This window comes from Jatropha curcas, chromosome 9 (assembly GCF_041381405.1).
Source record: "Jatropha curcas cultivar XTBG-Jc1 chromosome 9, XTBG_Jcur_1.0, whole genome shotgun sequence".
Classification (NCBI taxonomy): Eukaryota; Viridiplantae; Streptophyta; class Magnoliopsida; order Malpighiales; family Euphorbiaceae; genus Jatropha; species Jatropha curcas.
Window position 1 is genome coordinate 23,317,293 of NC_143159.1, and position 21,079 is coordinate 23,338,371.

Sequence of the window (21,079 nt, forward strand, 5' to 3'; positions counted from 1 at the left end):
CATTTCCTAGTAGGTTGGCCAAGACAAAGAAAGAAGAACAAGAACAAGAGATTTTAGAGACTTTCAGAAAAGTAGAGGTTAATATACCTTTACTTGAGGCGATCAAACAAATCCCCAAGTATGCAAAATTCCTTAAAGAATTGTGTACTACAAGGCGCAAGTTGAGGAATAATGAAAAAGTTAGTGTCTGGGAAAATGTGTCAGCATTTATTCAACGAAAATTGCCCCCTAAATGTAAGGATCCAGGTTCATTTTCTATCCCATGTAGAATAGGTGATTCTAAATTTGAACGACAATGGCAGATTTAGGAGCATCTATTAATGTTATGTCATATTCAGTTTTTCAAACTTTGAATTTGAACACTTTGAAGGAAACTAGTGTTATTATTCAATTGGCTGATCGTTCTAATGCTTACCCTGTGGGAGTAGTTTAGGATGTTTTGGTGCAGGTTGGACAATTAATTTTTCTAGCAAATTTTTACATTTTGGATATGGGGGATGGTGTTCCCACATCAAATTCTGCTTTGATTTTATTCTGAAGATCTTTCCTAAAAACTGCCAAGACAAAGATTGATGTGGATGGTGGCACTTTAACCATGGAGTTTGATGGAGAAGTTGTTAAATTTAATATTTTTATGCCATGAAGCATCCTGCTGATTATCATTCTATTTTTTCTATTGATGTAATTGATACATTTGTGCAGGATGTCTTTGAGTTAAGCAATGAGGATGGGTTAAAAGTAGTGATTAGTCAAGGAATTCATGAAGATAGTACCAATCAGCCACTAAGTGCAGAAGTTCAAGATGCAGTAATGGCATTACAGTCATTACCATTAGTTGCAAAAAGGTATGGAGTTTCTAATATTGATTTACCTCATCACACAAAACTATTGCCTTCTATTTTAGATGCACCAGTTCTTGAACTCAAACCGTTGCCTGAGCATTTGAAGCATATTTACTTGGGAGACAATGAGACACTTCCGGTTATCATTTCAAGTAAGTTAAAAAAGATTCAAGAAGAAAGATTGATAAGAGTTTTAAGGATGCACAAAGAAGCTATTGGTTGGACATTAGCTGACATCAAAGGCATAAGTCCATCGGTGTGTATGCATAGGATTTTGTTAAAAGATGATGCTAAACCAAATAGAGAGGCTCAAAGGAGGTTGAACCCACAAATGATGGAAGTTGTGAAGAAGGAAATCTTGAAGCTATTGGATGCTGGGGTGATTTACCCAATTTCAGACAGTAAATGGGTAAGTCCGGTTCAAGTTATGCCAAAGAAATCAGGTGTCACTGTTGTAGCAAATCAAGATAATGAGCTTGTTCCAATAAGGATTCAAAGTGGATGGCGTATATGCATAGATTACCACACGTTAAATTCTTCAATAAGGAAGGACCACTTTCCATTACCATTCATTGATCAGATGCTTGAGCGGTTAGCAGGTAAGTTTTGTTTCTATTTTCTTGATGGCTTTTCGGGATATAATCAAGTTGTGATAGCACCAGAGGACTAAGAGAAGACTACCTTCACTTGTCCTTTTGGAACTTTTGCGTTTAGAAGAATGCCATTCGGACTTTGTAATGCCCTGCAACATTTCAGAGATGTATGGTTAGTATATTCTCAGATTTTATTGATAATTGCATTGAGGTGTTCATGGATGATTTTACTGTGTATGGAGATTCATTTGATGCATGTTTGTATAATTTATCTTATGTTCTTGAGAGATGCATTGAAAAAAATCTTGTTTTGAATTATGAAAAGTGTCATTTTATGGTAGAACAAGGAATTGTTTTGGGGCATGTTGTTTCTAATACGGGTATTAAGGTAGATAAGTCAAAGATTGATTTAATTGTGAATTTACCTTACCCCACAACTATAAGGGAATTGCACTCTTTTCTTGGTCATGCAGGTTTCTACCGAAGGTTTATCAAGGATTTTTCTAAGATAGCAATACCTTTTTCTAGGCTCTTGCAACAAGATGTTAAATTTGAGTTTGGTGAAGAATGCAAGGAGGCTTTTGACAAGCTAAAGTTAATATTGTCATCACCTCCTATTATTCAAGCTCCTAACTGGACTAAACCATTTGAAATAATGTGTGATGCAAGTAATTATGCAGTGGAAGCTGTCTTAGGGCAGCATGTGGAAAAGCTTTTTCATGTGATTTATTATGCATCCAGGACATTAAATTCAGCACAGCGCAATTCCACGACAGAAAAAGAGTTTTTAGCTATTGTTTTGCTTTAGATAAATTTCGGTCATATTTGCTTGGTTCTAAAGTGATTGTGTTTTCTGATCATGCATCTTTAAAGTTTCTCTTAGCAAAGAAGGAAGCAAAGCCAAGGTTAATTAGATGGATTCTTCTTTTACAAGAATTTGATCTTCAAATTAAAGAAAAAAAAGGTGTTGAAAATTTGGTAGCAGATCATTTAAGCAGGTTAGTAACACAAGAGGATCCAATTCCTTTGTAGGAATTATTTCCTGATGAGTAGCTTTTTGAACTATAAGGTATGATCCCTTGGTACACTGATTTGGTAAATTATTTGGTTACTAAAACTATGCCTTCTGATTTGAATAGAGCTAAAATGGAAAAATTGAAAAGTGAGTCTAGGTATTATGTATGGGATGAACCATATTTGTGGAAATTTTGTTCTGACCAAATTATTAGGAGGTGTGTTCCTGATAATGAGATTCAGTCAATTCTGGTTTTTGGTCATTCATTTGCATGTGGAGGCCATTTTGGACCTAAGAGAACAGGTAGGAAGACATTGGATTGCGGTTTTTATTGGCCTACCATATTTCGTGATGCTTATATTTTCTGCAAAAATTGTGAACAATGTCAAAGAACAGGAAGTATATCTCATAGAAATGAAATGATTCAGACCCCAATACTTGTATGTGAGATTTTTGATGTGTGGGGTATTGATTTCATGGGTCCATTTCCTTCTTCTTTCGGTTTTACTTATATATTGCTTGCTGTAGATTATGTTTCTAAATGGGTGGAAGCTAAAGCCACCAGAACTGATGATTCTAAAGCTGTTGTAGATTTTATCAAGTCAAACATTTTTAGCAGATTTGGAATTCCAAGAGCTTTAATTAGTGACAGAGGCACTCATTTTTGTAATAGAGCTGTGGAGGCATTATTAAAGAAATATGGTGTTTTTCATAAAGTGTCTACAGCTTATCATCCTCAAATAAGTGGGCAGGCTGAGGTATCTAATAGAAAGGTGAAGTCTATCCTAGAGAAGACAATGAAGCTGAATAGAAAGGATTGGAGCCTTAAACTTGATGATGCTTTGTGAGCTTATAGGATAGCCTATAAGACACCCATAGGTATGTCCCCTTACAGGCTTATTTTTGGTAAGATGTGTCACCTTCCAGTTGAGATAGAACATAAGGCTTATTGGGCTGTTAGACATTGTAATTTGGACCTAGATACGGCTAGTGTGGAAAGGAAGTTACAATTGCAAGAATTAGAGGAAATTCGGCTTGACGCTTATGAGAATTCTAGGATCTATAAGGAAAAGACAAAGGCATTTCATGATAAACTCATATTAAGGAAGCAGTTTGTGGTTGGGCAAAAAGTTTTATTGTATAATTCTAGATTGAAATTAATGCCAAGTAAGTTGCGTTCTCATTGGATTGGACCGTTTATTGTTACTAATGTATTTTTCTTATGGTGTTATTGAAATTCAAAGTTTAGGAACTAACAAGTGTTGGCTCAAGGGTCAAATTCTAATCTCGGATTTTGATAATTAATACAAAACAAATAAATTTAAAATTATATTATTTGTGCTAATATTTTATGCAGAATTTGTTTGGAAAGAAATTGTACAAGGCAAGTACTACATTGAGCATGAAGATAATCCGAAGATCCTAGTAGCTAGGTATTTAGGATATTTTGTAGGATAGAGAGAAAATCCATATATGAGCACAAAAATCTATTTCTCTCTCAAAAATATTTTTCGAAAATATTCCTTTAAATCGAAAAGATTTATTTTCCTAAAACTAAAGAGATTTCTTCTCTAAATGTTTTTGGTAATACAATCATACTCTTTTCGGAAATATCTTTTGAAAGATCTAAAATACTTAAAATTTATTTTCTTACCTTAAAAATGAAGGAGAATATTTTTCGTTTTTAGTAAGAACATTCTTCCGCAAAAGTATTTTCCAATTATTGCTGCCGAATATCTCTTGTTTAAAGGAAAGCAAAATCGTGTTTTATTCTCTTACCAAAAAGGATAAAATAAATTTTTGGTAACAAAGATTTTCATATCTTCTAAATAAGGAAAGAAGATATTTTGATTTTAATCTCTTTCCAAACGGCGACAGCTTCTTAACTCCCTATATAAAGGAGCTTTCACGTCATGAACATTGGTGAAGTAAGAGTTTTTGTTTTAAGAGCACTCTCTCATTGAACGAATCTTTATCTCTCAAAACTTACTCTCTACCCCCATTTTCTTTTCATCTCTACACTTAACGTTTTTCAATATTTAAAGCGAAAAGAATTTTTTTACAATTACTTTTGAAAAACAGTTCTGTGTTCTAATCGATCTTCTAATCTGATAAAACTGTTTTTCCTGTGCTTATATGGGCGTATCTTTCTATCTATTTAGATTGTGTAATCTATAGTAGACAGGCTCTCTATTTGTTAAACTTTTGTGTGTAATAGCTTAGGTTAAAAGCTATTGAGATAGAGGTTATCAAGCGACCTTCTCCATGTGTGGGATATTAATGTCTTGAATCGAGTTTTCTGTACTCTGCCAAAAACAGAAAGGGTTGAGGTTAACTAGAACCTTTGAAAAATCTAGTGGGACAAAAGGGTAGATCTAGGAGTTGATCTATTGCCTTGTACTATTGGTTTGTCTCTTACCCTTTAAAAGAGATGACTTAGTTGAGGATTTCAAGATGCGTCTTGGGGAGTGGATGTAGGCGAGTTAGTGCCGAACCACTATAATTCTCGGTGTTGATCTCTTTATTTCTGAAGTTTGCTTAATACTGTCTCTATAACACTTTTGTTTAATTTTTAGAAACGCTAAAATTGTTAATGATTCAGATGTTCTAAAACGGTAATAAGTCTTATCTATTCGGAACATTAGAACTTTGGTATTCAAATAGAGTGACTATACCATGTTCTAACTGATGTTCTATTCACAGTATATTTCACTGATTGGGTTTCTAATTTATGTTCTAAACTTTATGAGGATGTTCTAATCTTGATAGCTCTCCATCATAAAGTTGTTCTGATATTTGATTAAGGCTCTGTGAAGAAGTTCTGAATTTAATAACTGTCTTTCACATAGCTTTATATGTTTTCTCAAACTTTATGAGGAAGTTCCAATCTCTATAACTTTCCTTCATAAAGAAGTTCTGATAGTGTATAAGTCAGTGAGAAGCTGTTCTAATCAATAGCTGCACTTCGCACAGACTTTCTATCTTTTATAATTAGAACATTGTGAGGATATTCTAATCCATATTCTATTCTCACAAAGTTCTGTGTGTTTTCCGCTGTGCTTAGAATTCTAATTCTTGTTTAGAATTTCTAAAATTTATTTCAGTTTTTAGAAAACCCAATTCACCCCCCTCTTGGGTAGTGCCATATATATTTGGGACCCACAACAAGGTGTTCAAAGTCAACGGTCAGAGACTCAAGCCATTTTATGAGGGGTTTCAAGAGCATTCATTGGAGGAAATCCATTTGAGTGATCCAATTTATTTGGATTGAAGAAGCTTTGCTATGACTTTGTCGAGCTAACAACGATAAACAAAAGGGCTGCTTGGGAGGCAACCCTTGGTGGCTAGCTGCCACAATAAGATTTGTTTTATTCTTCCTCTGATTTTATTTTGTTTGGAGGCAATAAATGAACTAAGTGTGGGGAAGGGAATTAGAGTTTGAAAGCTGAGATTTGGTGCTAAAATTCATTTTAATGACAGATTAAGTGGATGGATGGGTAAAATTTAAAGAATTTTTATCTTGACTTAGAGCAGTCCTTTGAGAAATTGAAAGACTTTCTTGATTTGTTTAGAAAAGTTAAATTGAGTAGCTGGTTTCTCTTGTGCATCTAGAATAACTTGTTGAATTTATTGATTCTTTTTGGCATAAGGTTTGAGGCTTGACCTAATGATGGAGAAACTAATGAATTGCATGAACATAACTCATAGCCATTACTTTTAGAATTCTTGTATAAACTGCTTAGGCATGGATATGAGCGTTGTGTGTGTGTTTAAATGAAAAAAAAAAAAAGAAATATAAAAGAAATATAAAAAAAAAGAAACAGCAATTAAATAAAGACTTGAGCAGTTGAGTTACTCCGTTGTCCGGTAATGGATAAAGAGTAGTGTTAGTCTAGCCACTTGAGTTTGTTCCTTTCTAAGTAGCCGGGTACGGGTATCACCAATACGCGTTCTCGCGTCGAACGAATAATGGCAAACTCAGGCATTCAATAAATGCTCAAGCAACTAATAAAAAAAAATTTAGCTTATTGAATTTTGTGTGGTTGCGATGAATTTTAGTGACCTGTTAGATTATCAAATAATTCTTCAAGCAATGGTTTAATTGATATGAAACTTAAATTGCATGCTTTAAATCACAATATTCGAGCCTTGTCTTTTATGTTAGAAAGAATTTTAATTCAATTCTTTATTCTCTATGGACTTCAAATATGCTTATTCAATTTAACTTTACTTTGTAATTAAGATAGTTTTTCTTAAAATGTTCTTTTGAGGATTGTGAAGAGTTGGATGAATTTTCTTTTGGACCATGTTGATAAGTTGAGTTATGCTTGAGGACAAGCATGGATTAAGTGTGGGGAATTTGATATGTGCATAAATTGTCACTTTTATTCTTAATATTTTTGGTATTTTTGAGTTGTTTTCAAGCTTAAATCAGTTGGTTGAACAATTTTTATCAATTAGACATGATCTAAGTTATTTTTTTGAATAATACCATTTAATTGAGAAATTTTCAGCATTGTTAATATTTTGACCATTGTTTGCTTCTTCAGGCATAACTGAATGTATAGATGTTCAAATTGATTGATTTATGATTCGTTGGAAAGATAGAAAGGAGCTCTACAAATTTCTAAAGGAGGCAAGATTCAATTCAACCTTGAAATTCATCAAAAAGAGCTATGAATCTAGAACAAATGTCATGAATGAACATCCATGAAGGGGTTTTATTGTTTAAGACATATCTGGAGCTCCAAGAGTTAAAATTAGCTCAGCCTAGGCCCATTTGAATCTTAGAAGATGGCCCTACAGTTGCTATGAAGACAACTGAATGAAGTGAGGTCGTTTAGATTGTCAAAAATGCCATAAAAGATTACATTTTGAGCAGAAATATTTGCTTCAACCTGATTTGGTTTTTAGGTCATATCTTCTGCTGTGAGTGTCTGTTTTGGGCGAGCCATAGTTTGTTAGAAAGGTGAGAAGGAGATCTGCAAGTTTGTTGAAGAAGTCAGAATCAGATTTGAAAAGGAAGTTGTTGAAAAATGAAAGAGAAATCAGAACAATAAAGATTTCTGTTGAGTGTTTTTTTAAAGTTCCCAAGTGATTAGAGATTCTTTGGGTCTTTTGAGAGGCTATATATAGTTGCGATTCTGGAGCAGCAAGAGGCATGTTTTTCTTCCCACATAGTTCATCATCTAATTTGAGATTTTGTTTCGTATTCTTTTGTTTTGATGATTGAAAGCCATGAATATGAGTGACTAATTTCTTAGTTTAGTTCAAGGCATTCAATTTCCATATGTATAATTGTGAAACCTGTTCTTAATTTAAATAATTTTTCTTTGAATATCTGTTGTTTCTTGCAATTAAGATGTTAATTCTATTGGGTGATTTGCTAAAAAGGCCTATTAGTTAATTATTTGGTAGGATTAAGTGTTATTTCATCTTCATAATCCGTAATTGTTTTGAAAAATTGAGTGTTAGTAGCAATTAGGTTTTATTGATTATGTTCCAAGTTTTCGGTAATAATCTAAAGAAACAATAAGGTTAAATTAAATAATTTATGCTTTTTAAATTTTTGTTCAAATTTAACTGCTTCCTATCCTTATTGCTTTTATTAGATTGAAAAGGATTGCTTAATACCTGCTCATTTAATAATTAGAGTTAATAAGGATGCTGGGCTCAAATTAATTGTAATAGGGAAGCCAGGGAATTTATCATGCTTGTTGGTAAGTTTCAGTTAAGTATTTAAAGAGTAATTCATTCAAAATTTGTCTGTGATCATTTATACATTGGATTATAAATTGCCTTGAATTAAATGTTTATTAGATTGAGTTTCAATTTAAGTTTAATAGTCAGTTTTATTTTGATTTCTCTAAGTGAATTTTCAAAAGCCAACCCCCCTTTTTCTCTTTACAAAATATCACAAAATTTAAGATTTCAGTCTCTAGGGTTCGACCTGAATTTACCACTTCTACAATTAAAATTCAGTAATTAATTTTCGATGGAATCGACAACCATCAAAATTTTGGCGTCGATCGCTAGAGAAAGGGATCACAGCTCACTAGTTTGTTGCGCCCGCCGAAGATGGAAATAGGAGGGGAAGGAACTGCAGCACGATGGTGGCGCGACGATGAGGAGAGGGCGATTCAACTGTCTCAGGTGGCCGGAACAAGAGGGAAGGAGAGGGAGGAGAGGAGAGACGTGTCGCCGGAGAAGAAGAAGAAAAGAAAAAGGAAAGGAAAGGAGAAATCTAGAGCTTCTAGACCATTCCGATTCGATTCGAACTGGTTTGGTCCAACTTAGTGATTTGGTTCGATTTTTATTTGGTTTATGGGTTTTTCACCTGATTTTTTGGAAATTTCAATTTGGTTTACAAGTTCGGTTTTTTTATTTTAATTAATTTAGTATATAACGTCCAATATTAATTCTTAGGAAGTCTAGAAGGTTCTCAATTAGGAATTGCGATAATATATTTTGAGTTTGGGCCCAACTCGGGAATTTGGATGCGGATTGAGATTATACAGTACTTGCAGCTCTTGCAGCTCACACAATCAAAAATTCTGATTTTTGATTTATAAAAATTCAAAAGTTTCGAAAATAAAATTACTGGGTGTTTCAGTAGCTTAGTGGAAAAAAGCACTTGCAGGGTTGATCACCATAGCTTAGGTCATGGGTTTGATCCTCTGCAATGCAAACTCTTCCTGGGATAGCCCCTTTGCCTACAAAGGCGAGCGAGAGATTTATCAGATTTGTGGACCGTTAAATGGACACGGGCTTGAATACTTTGTGCAAGTTTAAAAAAAAATATACACACCAATTAAGGTTTCTATTTTGAAATTTTAATTATAATTTATCAATTTTTATCTCTGTTATACTATATGTAATTTAGGCATGGTCGATTCATGGAACCGACGGTTAAAGATTTTTAAAATATTGAACTTGAACAGGCCCTTGAATCGTCTGATCTAGTCCAATTTTGATTCCGAGTAGTTTCGACACGGTTTCAATGAACCAACGATTCTTCACAATTTCTGGCAATATGTGTATTAATTTTTTAAAAAAAATAAAAATTTAATTCTAAGGCATTTTTCTTTTCAAAAAGTTAATGTTGAATATAAAAACAAATATTAGTAAATTTTGTTTTAAATAACTTTTTGAATACCCGTACTCATATAAGCAATAAAATTAATTAATTTTACAAAAATAATCAAATAAAATTATCATTTTATTTTGTCTAAATATTATTAATTAAATAAATTATTAGAAAAAGTTTAAAAATGCTTCAAACAATGTAATTTTGAACTAAGTAAAACGTTTAAAAGGAAAAAAAATTTAGACTCCCATTTGTACTAAACAATATAATTATATACTAAATTTTATAAAATAGGCTAAGTGATTATATTTTTAAAAATAAAAAATTTACGGTTTCTGGCGATATATGTTTTTTTTTAAAAAAAATCGGTTCTAATGTTACATTTTTCTTTTAAAAATATTAATATGAGTTTAAAAAATATTGGTAAATTTTATTTGAAATAAATTTTAGAATGCTCATACTCATATAAGAATAAAATTAATTAATTTACAAAATAATCAAGTAAATTATCACTTTATTTTGTTTAAATGTTATTAATTAAATAAATTATAAGAAAATTTTGAAAAATACTTCAAAAAAATGTAATTTTAAACTTAGTAAACAATTTAAAAGGGTAAAAAAAAAAAAGTTAAGAACAATATAAATTTAGACTAAATATTTCTCTTCTTTTTTTACCATTTTACTTTTTAGATTTTTAACTTTTAAAGTAAAGTGTATTTAAAAAAAAAATCTTAAATAAAGTATATCATGTAGTAAAATATTATTGAGACTTTTAGAGATGTATAAAATAAGCTAAGTGATTGTCATTTTGAAAATAAAATTAGAAAATTTTCGGTTCGAACCGGACAGGAACCGCCGGTTAACCACCGGTTCAAGGGTAGTTCAGGTTCAGATTTTAACATTCACATGAATTTTAACCGGCATTTGAACCATCGGTTCCGGTTCAAAATTTTGAACCAACAGTTTCGATTCGATTTCAGTTCATCTACGGTACGGTTTAGCTCCGATTCAAAATGAACCTGTGGCCATGCTTAAAAGGATAAATTATTATCTAATCCATCTATTATATTAAATACACTAGTTAAACTTCTTATTTTTAAAATTTAATTACATAGTCCCTTGATTTTGTAAATGTTACATTACTTAATCATTTTGAATAATGGTAGATGTAACAAAATGACGAGATAATATAGCGGAAATGAAATTGAGAAACTAGATAATAAAAAATATTGAAAATACTTATGAGTTGTGGTTCAATCAGCAATACAAGGTGGGCATGTGAAAAGAGCTTTCATATTCGATCCTCACTAAACACATTTGTAGGGAGGATTGAAGAGTTTTAACTATAATTAAGCCCCGAGTTGGATTTAGTCAATCCCTAATAATAGAGTCTAGATATCGGTGATTTACACAAAAAAAATATTGAAAATAGAAATTTTGAATGACTGATGCATTAAGTAGTAATACATTCTACATAATTTAAGAGGAAGTTTAGTTCAGCTAACGCAAATTTTTTGCTGAAATCAGGTGTACAGTAGTCTTATATACCAAATCAATAAAAAATTTAGAAAATGCTATTATTTTGTCCCTTTTTCCTCTTAATGTATGGTGAAAAATACACTCGCTTAGACTAAAATACTGTTTATAATTAGTTTAATGTATATGTGGACCCGTACACGGTGTAGGTTCATAATTGATAGAAGTTTCAATCAGCTGTTGATTCCATTAATTATGTTTTGAAGCTTTTTTTTTTTTTTTTTTTTGTATGGGCATGTAGCTGATTGGTATTTATATTATTTTAGACTTAATTAATCTCATAAAAATAATTGATAATAAAATTATTTTTTTAAGTTAATATTTTGTATGATGATTTTATTTATAGCTATTTAAATATTATTTTAAATTTTTATTTAATATTTTTATTTATATAATACATTTAAAATAAAAAATAATATTTAAATAAAAAAAATAAAAATAATTATATTTTTAATGATCATTTTATATTTTTAACAGAAATTAGTATTAAACGTTTACCAAATATGTTAGTAATCAACTAATCGTTATTAATCATCAGCCATAAACTATCAAGCAATTGCTATCAACCGAAACGAATCTTGAAATTTTCAGTAATTTGTGATAGGGCTTACTATATAATCCAAAGTAAATTTTTTTTTCTTTAGCAATTGCGAGCAATTTAATAGTGAATCTCACAAAACATTCTTAAAGCATAACCCGACTCTAGTGTCTTCAAACTTCCAACACGAGAGACAATGCACTTGCCCTAAATTTGTAATCATTGATCAACACTACAACTCCTTTTTCTATTCCTTAATTCTATCAAGTCTCAAATGTGTCCCCACAAATATTCACCCCACACGTAACCTCTTCTTTTATTAAGAAAGTTCAGTGAAAAAATTAATTTTTAAACAACAAAAATAATCATTTCATTTAAAAAAAAAAAATCAAATGCAAAAGAAAAAGACAGCAAAGAAAAACCAGCCAACAGCTTTGCTTTGCTTTGCTTTTAGAAGCTTATTTAACAAAGATACTGACCTGGCTTTTGTGGGTCCTGCTCTTACTATCTGTGTTGGGCCGGCTTTTTATAGGACGACAATGTCAATGTATTTATCTCTATCAATTAAATAATTAAAATAAACAATTTTGTTTAAATTAATTTCAGAAATCCCCTTCCGATTTGCTTTGAAAATATATTTTGATTCCTAATATTCCAAAATTTAATAATTTATGTTCCTATCAATATAAAACTATGACAATTCACTAAAAATTCTTGTAATTAAACTATTTTTAAGACAATTATAAATTTCATTTAATTTAAAATATTTGAATGTTAGTTAAAAATGAATTGTAGATGCCTCAAAGTATTTGGTAGATAAAAAATTTTTTTAAATTAAAATATCAATTATTCATAATTATAATTAAAACATTAACATTATACATACGATTTGCGATGGAATATTTATATTATATTACTTTTTATTACAGTGATGAATTATAAAAAAATTATAATTTTAATATTAAATGAAAGAGTATAATTCCTGGCAAATTATAAAATAAAATTATTAATTTTGTAAACATTAAGAGATCCAGATATGTATTAGAAAAAAACATGTCTTTTTGTAATCCTGTTTTCCATTTGAACTCGATGACAGCCTGTTAGGATGTCATGACACGTGTCTAAAGGAAAAGGGTGTGACATTTTGGGTATATTGGGTGGTCAAAGGAATTAGAGGACGTGAGAAGTTCTGTTATTTGATTCTGGCTGACAGCTCTGTGATTGTGTATATTTGTTGTATTTAGATTTTTGAAGAATAAAATCTTGGCGTAGAGAAAGACATAAATGTATCTATCTGTAAGTAAGAGTCATTCAGGAGTACCTGATGATGATACCTCATAACGTGCATAGAGGTTTTCTTTTTTTAAATATTTTTAATTACATTTTCAGAATTGTAAATGTGAGGTTGTCATGGCCCATTGTTCTATAAGAATTGGACGGCTTGCCCAATGAAATTGTATAGCTATTAATTGACTTTATTACTCTTTTTATTATTTCATTTTAAAAAAAAAAATAAGAAAAGAAGAGAAGATTCGTACAGTACAAGAAAAGCCAATAATTTTTATACTGTATATCTGCTTCTTTTTTTTTTTAATTCATTAAGAGATCATATGCCGAAAGAACACTATTACAAATTGAAAAGGTAGAGGTAAAAACAAACAAAATAAATTATACAATGTTGATAGCCCTCCATCAACTCACTAAATTGGTAAAAACTATTATGATTAAAAATACTCGAATTTGAAACTTTCCACTCCTCACATTAATGAAAAGATTAATCAAACCTTACATACGTTTGATCACATGTCTCTATATTTTTTACCTTCTTGATGAAGATTCTAGATTGATCACATGTCTCTCAACAACTATAATAATAAACAATAAAAATAATGATAAGTAGATGGAAGAAAAGAAAGGGGTTTCGCTTCACAATTTGATTTATCATGTTTCACAATTCAAATTTATGAGAAAGAGTAGAAGTAGAGACATTTAGAGTTTGTTTGTAGAATAATACCTTAGCCTTGGAGACTGGAAGATTGCTCCAACGACACTGTTAGATTTACTTTCTTTTTGATTCACGAGGAAGAAAATTAATTAATTGAAAAAATTAAATTTAATTAATTTTAATATATATATTTGTCTAAATTAATGTATAAAGTTCATCTTATCTATATTTTTTACCCCTCTTTTTTTTAAAAATTATATATTAATCCCAAAAAAATATTTCAAGATTTGCTTCTATGTGCGACAATTGCCAAGAGAAAGTGCAGCAACCGCAAGTGGTCTTGTGGCAGCTGCCACACCTACGCAAGAGGCCAAGAGGTGATGCGAAAGGCCCTCTTTTAATCTAATTTTGACCTTCTGATATGATTTTTAAGGATCCATTTGAGCATTTTTTAAGTTCAATTTTGGCATGCTACATATCTTTGGAAGTCTAGTTTACAATGACACTTAAATCATTGAAAAAAGAAAAAAAAAACACTAATTATAGCTAAAATTATGATAAAAAGAGTAGATAAATGTCACCTTTAATTTCTTAGGTTTAATTCCGATTCTTGACCAATTAAATACCGATTCGAACTAGCCTCTTGTAATTGCTTTATAATAATATAAGGGTTTAAAAAATAGATTCGCAAAAAAATAAATATGCTTGTATGAATTAAATCACTAAATTGCTTATCTGAATTTGCAAACCCAATTAAATCTAAATAAAAAAGCTTCAATCAAGAGTTGTTTCAATGAATAGAAGATAAAATTACCCCCTTCAATTATAAAATGACACCATACACTATATTTTTTCAGAAATGAAAAGATAATATTGCTCCCTTATAATTACAAACGATACCATGTCCTATGCTCCTCTAATGTAAAAAGATGAAATTACCCTCTTACAATATAAATTTGATGTATTTTGTAAGTTTGGACAACTTTTTTATGAACTTTCATTTATTCATATATTTAAATAATGTAAATTATTCAGCAATTAATATGATCGTCCTAAGAGGATCTCCACCACTCAATTTTAACTGCGACGATGGATTAAGGTAAATGAATGAATCTACTACATCATAGAGACTGTTGCCCTAGTAATAAAACATATATCCGAACTTGAATTAACTATATATTTTTCTTCCAAAGATCTCGAATTCTTTGTTTGAAAATGTAACATTAGCAAAGGAATCAAAATCTTAAAATAGATTAGTGGTACAGTTTTGTCTTTTTTGATTTATAAACATTAATTGGAATTCTATTGTTACTAAGAATATTTTCACTTCAGCAATTGCGATTAATAATTAGAAATATCATTTTCAATTTTAATTATAATTTTGAATTACCAAATATTAGTTTTTAGTCTCACCAAAAAATGTGTTGATTTCACAGAAAATGTTAAAATTTTAATTTCATCAATTATGTATTTTAACGCTCCATTTGGTATAAATTTAAAATGTGCAATTTATTTATAAATAAATTCTAAATAAATGCATTTACAAATAAATTTATCATATTTGATATGTTTAACTTGAAACATATAATTTAATTGAAATTCACAAAATTATGTTTGAAATAGATTTAAGACTGAAAGTATATTTGATTTTATTTTCAAAAATATCTCTTAATTAATAATTTTAGAAAATTAGAAAAATGAATAGTTTTATCATAAAATTTAATTATCCAATTTTGTAGAATTCGTTAAATCTATCTATTTTAACAAAGTTTAGTTTAGTTAAGTTATATTCAATAATTAATAGATTCGAAATTGTTTTTTTTATTCTAAATATAAAAATTTAGATTTATAAATCAATTTCACAAAGTTTTGGAAACAGAATAAAACAACAATGTACAAAAAAAACGCATAGGATTGCTATTTAGAGCCCAACACTTCATGTCTCTTTTTGTTGGGAAGAAGAATTGGAAAATTAAAAAAGCTAATGCTCTCATAGTTTAATTAACTAGAATTGTAAAATAATAATTAATACTGATGATAATAATAACACTCCATTTTAAATAGTAAATAAATAATAATAATCACCATTTTTTTATTTTTTTATTTTGCCATTGGTATTATAAATTCCGGCTTATAAAAAGGTTTTATAAAGTTACGAGACATCTTTTTCTTTAATTTTAATCATACGATGTTCGAAATCCACTGGCTCAATTAATCTGGATTCGCGTTGAGCAGGTTACAAAGGAGGAGCAAAAACGCTTCCTCATATTCAAAGGAACTCCATATCCAGTTTTAAAACTTAAAACTATTGATTAAGGGAGAAGGAATCTCCATCATTTCACACTTTAAAAATAGTTATGACACATCTTTCATGCAATATATTAAATATGAAACGCAAATTTATCAACAAAAATATTGGTTTATATAAGAAATAAAATCCTAATCAATAAGTAAGAGAAAGCAACTTGTCAATTAAATCAATCCTTCAAAAATGATATTTAATTTGAAACTTTTGAAAAAAATTGTTCTTCGAAACAACTAAATCAGCTTGATTTATTTAATTTTGGCATTATTGAGACTTTTAGAAGGGATTTGCTTTACCATTTCATTTCACTTAATTCAAGTTTGGTATGGTTGGTGAATTCACATCACCCTAGCAACAAATTGCATTTAACTTTAATAATTAATTATACATTATAAACATATTTAATCTTAGCTAATAATGGAGTGTTTCCAATATAATGCTTTCTCGTTTATATAAACTTTGATATCCATTTTTATTAAATTGGAACGATTTTATTTTGATGAGTCAAAAGAAGACTAATTCTGTTGTGTAACTCATTATATTATTCGGTTATTAAACCTTTAAAAAAATAAAAATAAAAATAAAAATGAATCCATTATTCTTAATTCGTATGGTTCTTGCATGAATTGCCCAATCACTTTTTTAATCTAGCAATGAATGATTTCTTGTGGATGAGCCTATATGAGTTGGATGACATTGCTTCTTCTTCCCTTATTGCCGGACATGTTCAACTATGGAAGGTCCAACTTTATGTGACCATCTAATTTTTTATTTATTTTATCTAAAAAATCGAATTCCATTATTTAATTAAGATTATATAAGATATACATTGAAATTTAAATGATTTATGTAATAGTTTTTTAATTTCTACAGCCATCTATTCCATTTTGAATTTAAAACGTGAAACTTTTTTATAAAATTTATTCATTAAAATATCTTCTTTTTTTTACATATTATTTATTATATACTAATGATAAAGCACATAATATTTTCAGGTATCTAATTATATTTTACTTAGAACCTAATTATAATTTATGGACAAATAATCGAATTTATATAAAATTAGGATAAAATTAAAGTATATTATTCCTTATTTAATAGATAAGTCGAGAATCCGGTCTTGAAAAGATATATATAATAGCTCAATTTATTGATTATCTTCTTCAAATTCCCACAAAAAGTTTTGAATGTATCAATTAGTTTCTGAATTTTGCTAATATTTCTATTTTAATGTCTAAATTTTTAATTTTTGTTAATCAAGTATTTGAACAAACAAATATTAAATGCATTTGGCTTCATCATTTTGTTATAAAATTCCAATGAACTATTCATGCAATAATTACCAAACATTAGAATACATTCAATTCATCTCTTTTTTTTTTTTTTTTTTTTTTGCTGTCTTATATATTATATATTAGTTTTGAAAATTCTTTATAGTTTTCTATTCTAAAACAAAATAAAAAAGATGGGAGTTTGAATAAAAAATTAATTTTTATTATCATCTAATCCCAAATTTTGAATTCTTTTTTTTTTTTTTCCATTGACTAAAATGCCTGTAAAATGAAAGTAGAAAAAAAAAAACAACTAAAAGATAAAGCATAGGAGAAATAAAAATAGAAAGGCATTCATAAAATTTTTTTGAGAAAAAGAGGAATGATATTTATGGACAAGAGACTAAAACGAAAAAAAAAAAAAACAAATACAAATACAAAGCAGTAAGTAAACCATAGCGGTTAAGAAGAAGTTTGGAAAATGGGGTCCACTAAACAAAGTGGCGTAATAGCTGGCAAACCGGTCTGACAGACTGGTTTCTTCAACCCTCGCCTCCACTTCTCTTCTATTAAGCCCTACCACTCCCTCTTTGCTTTCCTGTTCCCTTCCATCTCTCTCTCTAAAACCAAACAAACAAACACTCTTGTTCCCCCTTATAATTTTTCTTTCTTTCTTTCAAACCCAATTCAGCCGGAAAATCAAGAATCAGCCATGGCTGAAGAAACCCACACGCCAGCAGTAGCACCGTCGACAGAGGAAGTAGTATTGGTGGAGAAACCTGTTACTGAGAAAGATGCACCGCCGGCACCCGTGCCAGAGCCAGAGGCTCCGGAAAAGCCAGCTCCGATTGCTGTTGAAGAGGAGGTTGCGGCTGTTGAAACTGAGAAACCGAAAGAAACTGAGGAAGTACAGATTACGCAATCGGTTTCTTTTAAAGAAGAAACTAACGTTGTTGGTGAACTACCTGAAGCTCAGAAGAAAGCTCTTGATGAGTTGAAACAGCTGATCCAAGAAGCACTTAATAAGCATGAGTTTACTGCTCCGCCGCCGCCGCCAACCAAAGAGGTGGAGAAGCCAGCTGAACCAGAGAAGGTGGAGGAGAAAGTTGTTGAAGTGAAGGAGGAAGAGAAAACTCCGGCTTCTACTAGTGAAGAACCGAAAACTGAAGAGGCTGAGACAGCAACCCCACCACCGCCACCAGCGGCGGCGGAAGTGAAGGAGGAGGAGAAAGTTGAAGTGAAAGAAGAGACAAAGGTTGAGCCACCGGTGGTGGAAACTGTTGTGGTGGCTGAAGAGGTGGTAGCCAAGGTGACAACTGTTGATGAAGATGGAGCTAAGACTGTTGAGGCAATTGAAGAAACCGTGGTGGCGGTTTCAACAACCACCACAGCTAAAGACGACTCCGCTCCAGCTAAAGAAGCTGAGGCATCTGCAGTAGAAGAGCCAAAAACAGAGGAAACCCCAGCTCCCCCGCCACCACCACCGGAGGAAGTATTCATATGGGGAATTCCAATCCTTGGAGATGAGAAAAGTGATGTGATTCTTTTGAAATTCTTGAGAGCGAGAGATTTCAAGGTGAAAGACGCTTTCGCTATGATCAAGAATACTGTACGTTGGCGAAAAGAATTTGGAATTGATTCTCTTCTTGAAGAAGACCTTGGAAATGAATTAGAGAAAGCTGTTTTTATGCATGGATTTGATAAAGAAGGCCACCCTGTTTGTTACAACGTTTTTGGTGCTTTCCAAGACAAGGAGCTTTATCAAAATTGCTTTGCTGATGAAGAAAAGAGAGTGAAGTTCTTAAGATGGAGGATTCAGTTCTTGGAAAAGAGTATCAGAAAGCTTGATTTTAGTCCAAATGGTATTTGCACAATTGTTCAAGTTAATGATCTCAAGAATTCTCCTGGACCCGGTAAGAGAGAGCTTAGGCAAGCAACTAATCAGGCAGTTGCCTTGCTTCAAGATAACTATCCTGAATTTGTAGCCAAACAGGTAAACAATCACAAACCCATGTTTTATTTTTGAATATTTAATTCATTTTTATTTATTTTATCCTAATTTTTCACCCGAGTTTTTGTTTCTGAAGGTGTTCATCAATGTTCCATGGTGGTACCTTGCATTTAATAGGATGATTAGTCCTTTCCTGACACAAAGGACTAAAAGCAAGTTTGTATTTGCTGGTCCATCCAAATCTGCTGAGACTCTTTTCAAGTAAGTGCAAAAGTTTATTCTTTTATCACTGGATCTCCAGGAATGCTTTCATGTATGGTTGCTTTTCATCCTTATTGGTCCTTTTCCTCTTTATTGCTTAATACATCTTTCTCTAAAATCACCTTTTGTTCTGTTTTGTCTAATAAACAGATACATAGCACCTGAACAAGTCCCAGTTCAGTATGGTGGATTAAGTAGAGAAGGTGACCAGGAATTCTCAGTTAATGATCCTGTCACAGAGGTTGTAGTTAAACCCACAGCAAAACACACAGTCGAATTCTCATTTTCTGAGGTGGGTATTTATAATCTATCAATTTCGTTTTTGAAATTCCACTTATATCTCCTGGATCCCAGGTTTTTACCATTTAAAAAATCCTTTTAAGACGATCTATCTTGAATCTTAAATGTGCAATAAGCTCACTGATTTTTTATAAATTTAGCATTTGGTGAAAATACTGTTTGAATTGTTGAATTTATTGCAGAGAACCCTTTTGGTTTGGGAACTCCGAGTTTTGGGTTGGGATGTAAGTTACGGAGCTGAGTTTGTGCCGAGTGCAGAAGATGGTTACACCGTTATTGTATCAAAGACTAGAAAGATTAGCCCAACCGATGAGCCTGTAATTTCTGATACATTCAAGATTAGTGAACCAGGAAAGGTAGTGCTCACCATTGATAACCAATCCTCCAAGAAGAAGAAGCTTCTCTATAGGTCCAAGACCAAATCACTTTCTGAATAAAATTCAAGAATCCAATGCCATTTGTGGAGCATTGCAGAAATAAGGAACAGGGTCTTTTGTTTTTTGTTTAAATTTAAATTTTTGTTCTATAAAGTATGGGGAAATTTATTTATATTTTTTATTGGGGGGTTTTTGTTATTTGGTGTTTGGATTGGATGCAAATCACTGGTAAAGAATGCACTGGACAAGACACATCTGAGGTTGTGTTGTGGGAGGTTACAATGTTTGTGTCTCCATTGTGGACAGTAACTCTGTTATGATTCTTACTTTTACCTGTAAAATTTGTGTAAATGTGATGGTGTAAAACTTCTCTTCTATTACCATTTGTTACAGATTAATTTTGTTTTGCTCTTTGTACAATTGAAGTCTAATGAACCATTTCAATTTTTTTTTTTATTCATAAGGAGCTTCAATGGACCGAAATAACATGACGTGTCGTACAATAGAGGGTAAATTATTTTCTTGACTCAGCAAATCGGTGAAAATTTTAGTGACTCACCACATTTGCGAAAATTTTTATGGTGGAAAGAATTCGAATTTAAGACCACCAATTCCTCACAGTAGTGAGAAGATCAATTGGATTAAAACACTTAATTTGTATTGTAAGGTCAATTTTGAAATCCATCAATTTCGCTAATCACCTAAATTATTATCCTTTAAAAATCAATGGCAAATAATGCATACACTGACATCAATTTAAGATGAATATCATCAATAAGATTTTACCCAGAATCTGAAGGCAATGGGTTGCAAGTCTTTCGTTCACTTATATGTTCTCACCTCTTTGGATACTTTTTTCTGAACTTTTTTCTGAAATTTGGCAATATTATAATTTGAACTGAATTTGGTATCTAGATTAGATTTTAGTGTGAAGTGTGAACATATATACTTGAAGAAAAAAACAGAATAAACATCTTCATGTTATCAGTTGCTTTATGGAAACGTAAACAACAACCATAAAAGCTATTTAGAATTTTGTTTTCATTTGTTAAGACAGC

The 21,079-nt window shown here is 31.0% G+C and overlaps 1 protein-coding gene across 1 annotated transcript; it reads left to right on the top strand.

Moving 5' to 3' along the window:
• Positions 1 to 17,694: 17,694 nt before the first annotated feature.
• On the top strand, positions 17,695 to 20,441 carry LOC105643996 (patellin-3). The gene is made up of 4 exons (XM_089726145.1): positions 17,695 to 19,125; positions 19,220 to 19,344; positions 19,495 to 19,636; positions 19,827 to 20,441. Exons 1-4 carry the CDS (start codon positions 17,845 to 17,847, stop codon positions 20,079 to 20,081), a joined length of 1,803 nt encoding a protein of 600 aa, XP_089582271.1. The 5' UTR covers positions 17,695 to 17,844; the 3' UTR covers positions 20,082 to 20,441.
• The last annotated feature ends 638 nt before the right edge of the window (positions 20,442 to 21,079 follow it).

Coding starts and splice junctions, on each gene's coding strand:
- LOC105643996 (XM_089726145.1), top strand. CDS start 17,845: ATGGCTGAAGAAACCCACACGCCAGCAGTAGCACCGTCGACAGAGGAA. Junction 19,126..19,219: donor CTGAATTTGTAGCCAAACAG/GTAAACAATCAC, acceptor TTGTTTCTGAAG/GTGTTCATCAATGTTCCATG. Junction 19,345..19,494: donor TCTGCTGAGACTCTTTTCAA/GTAAGTGCAAAA, acceptor TCTAATAAACAG/ATACATAGCACCTGAACAAG.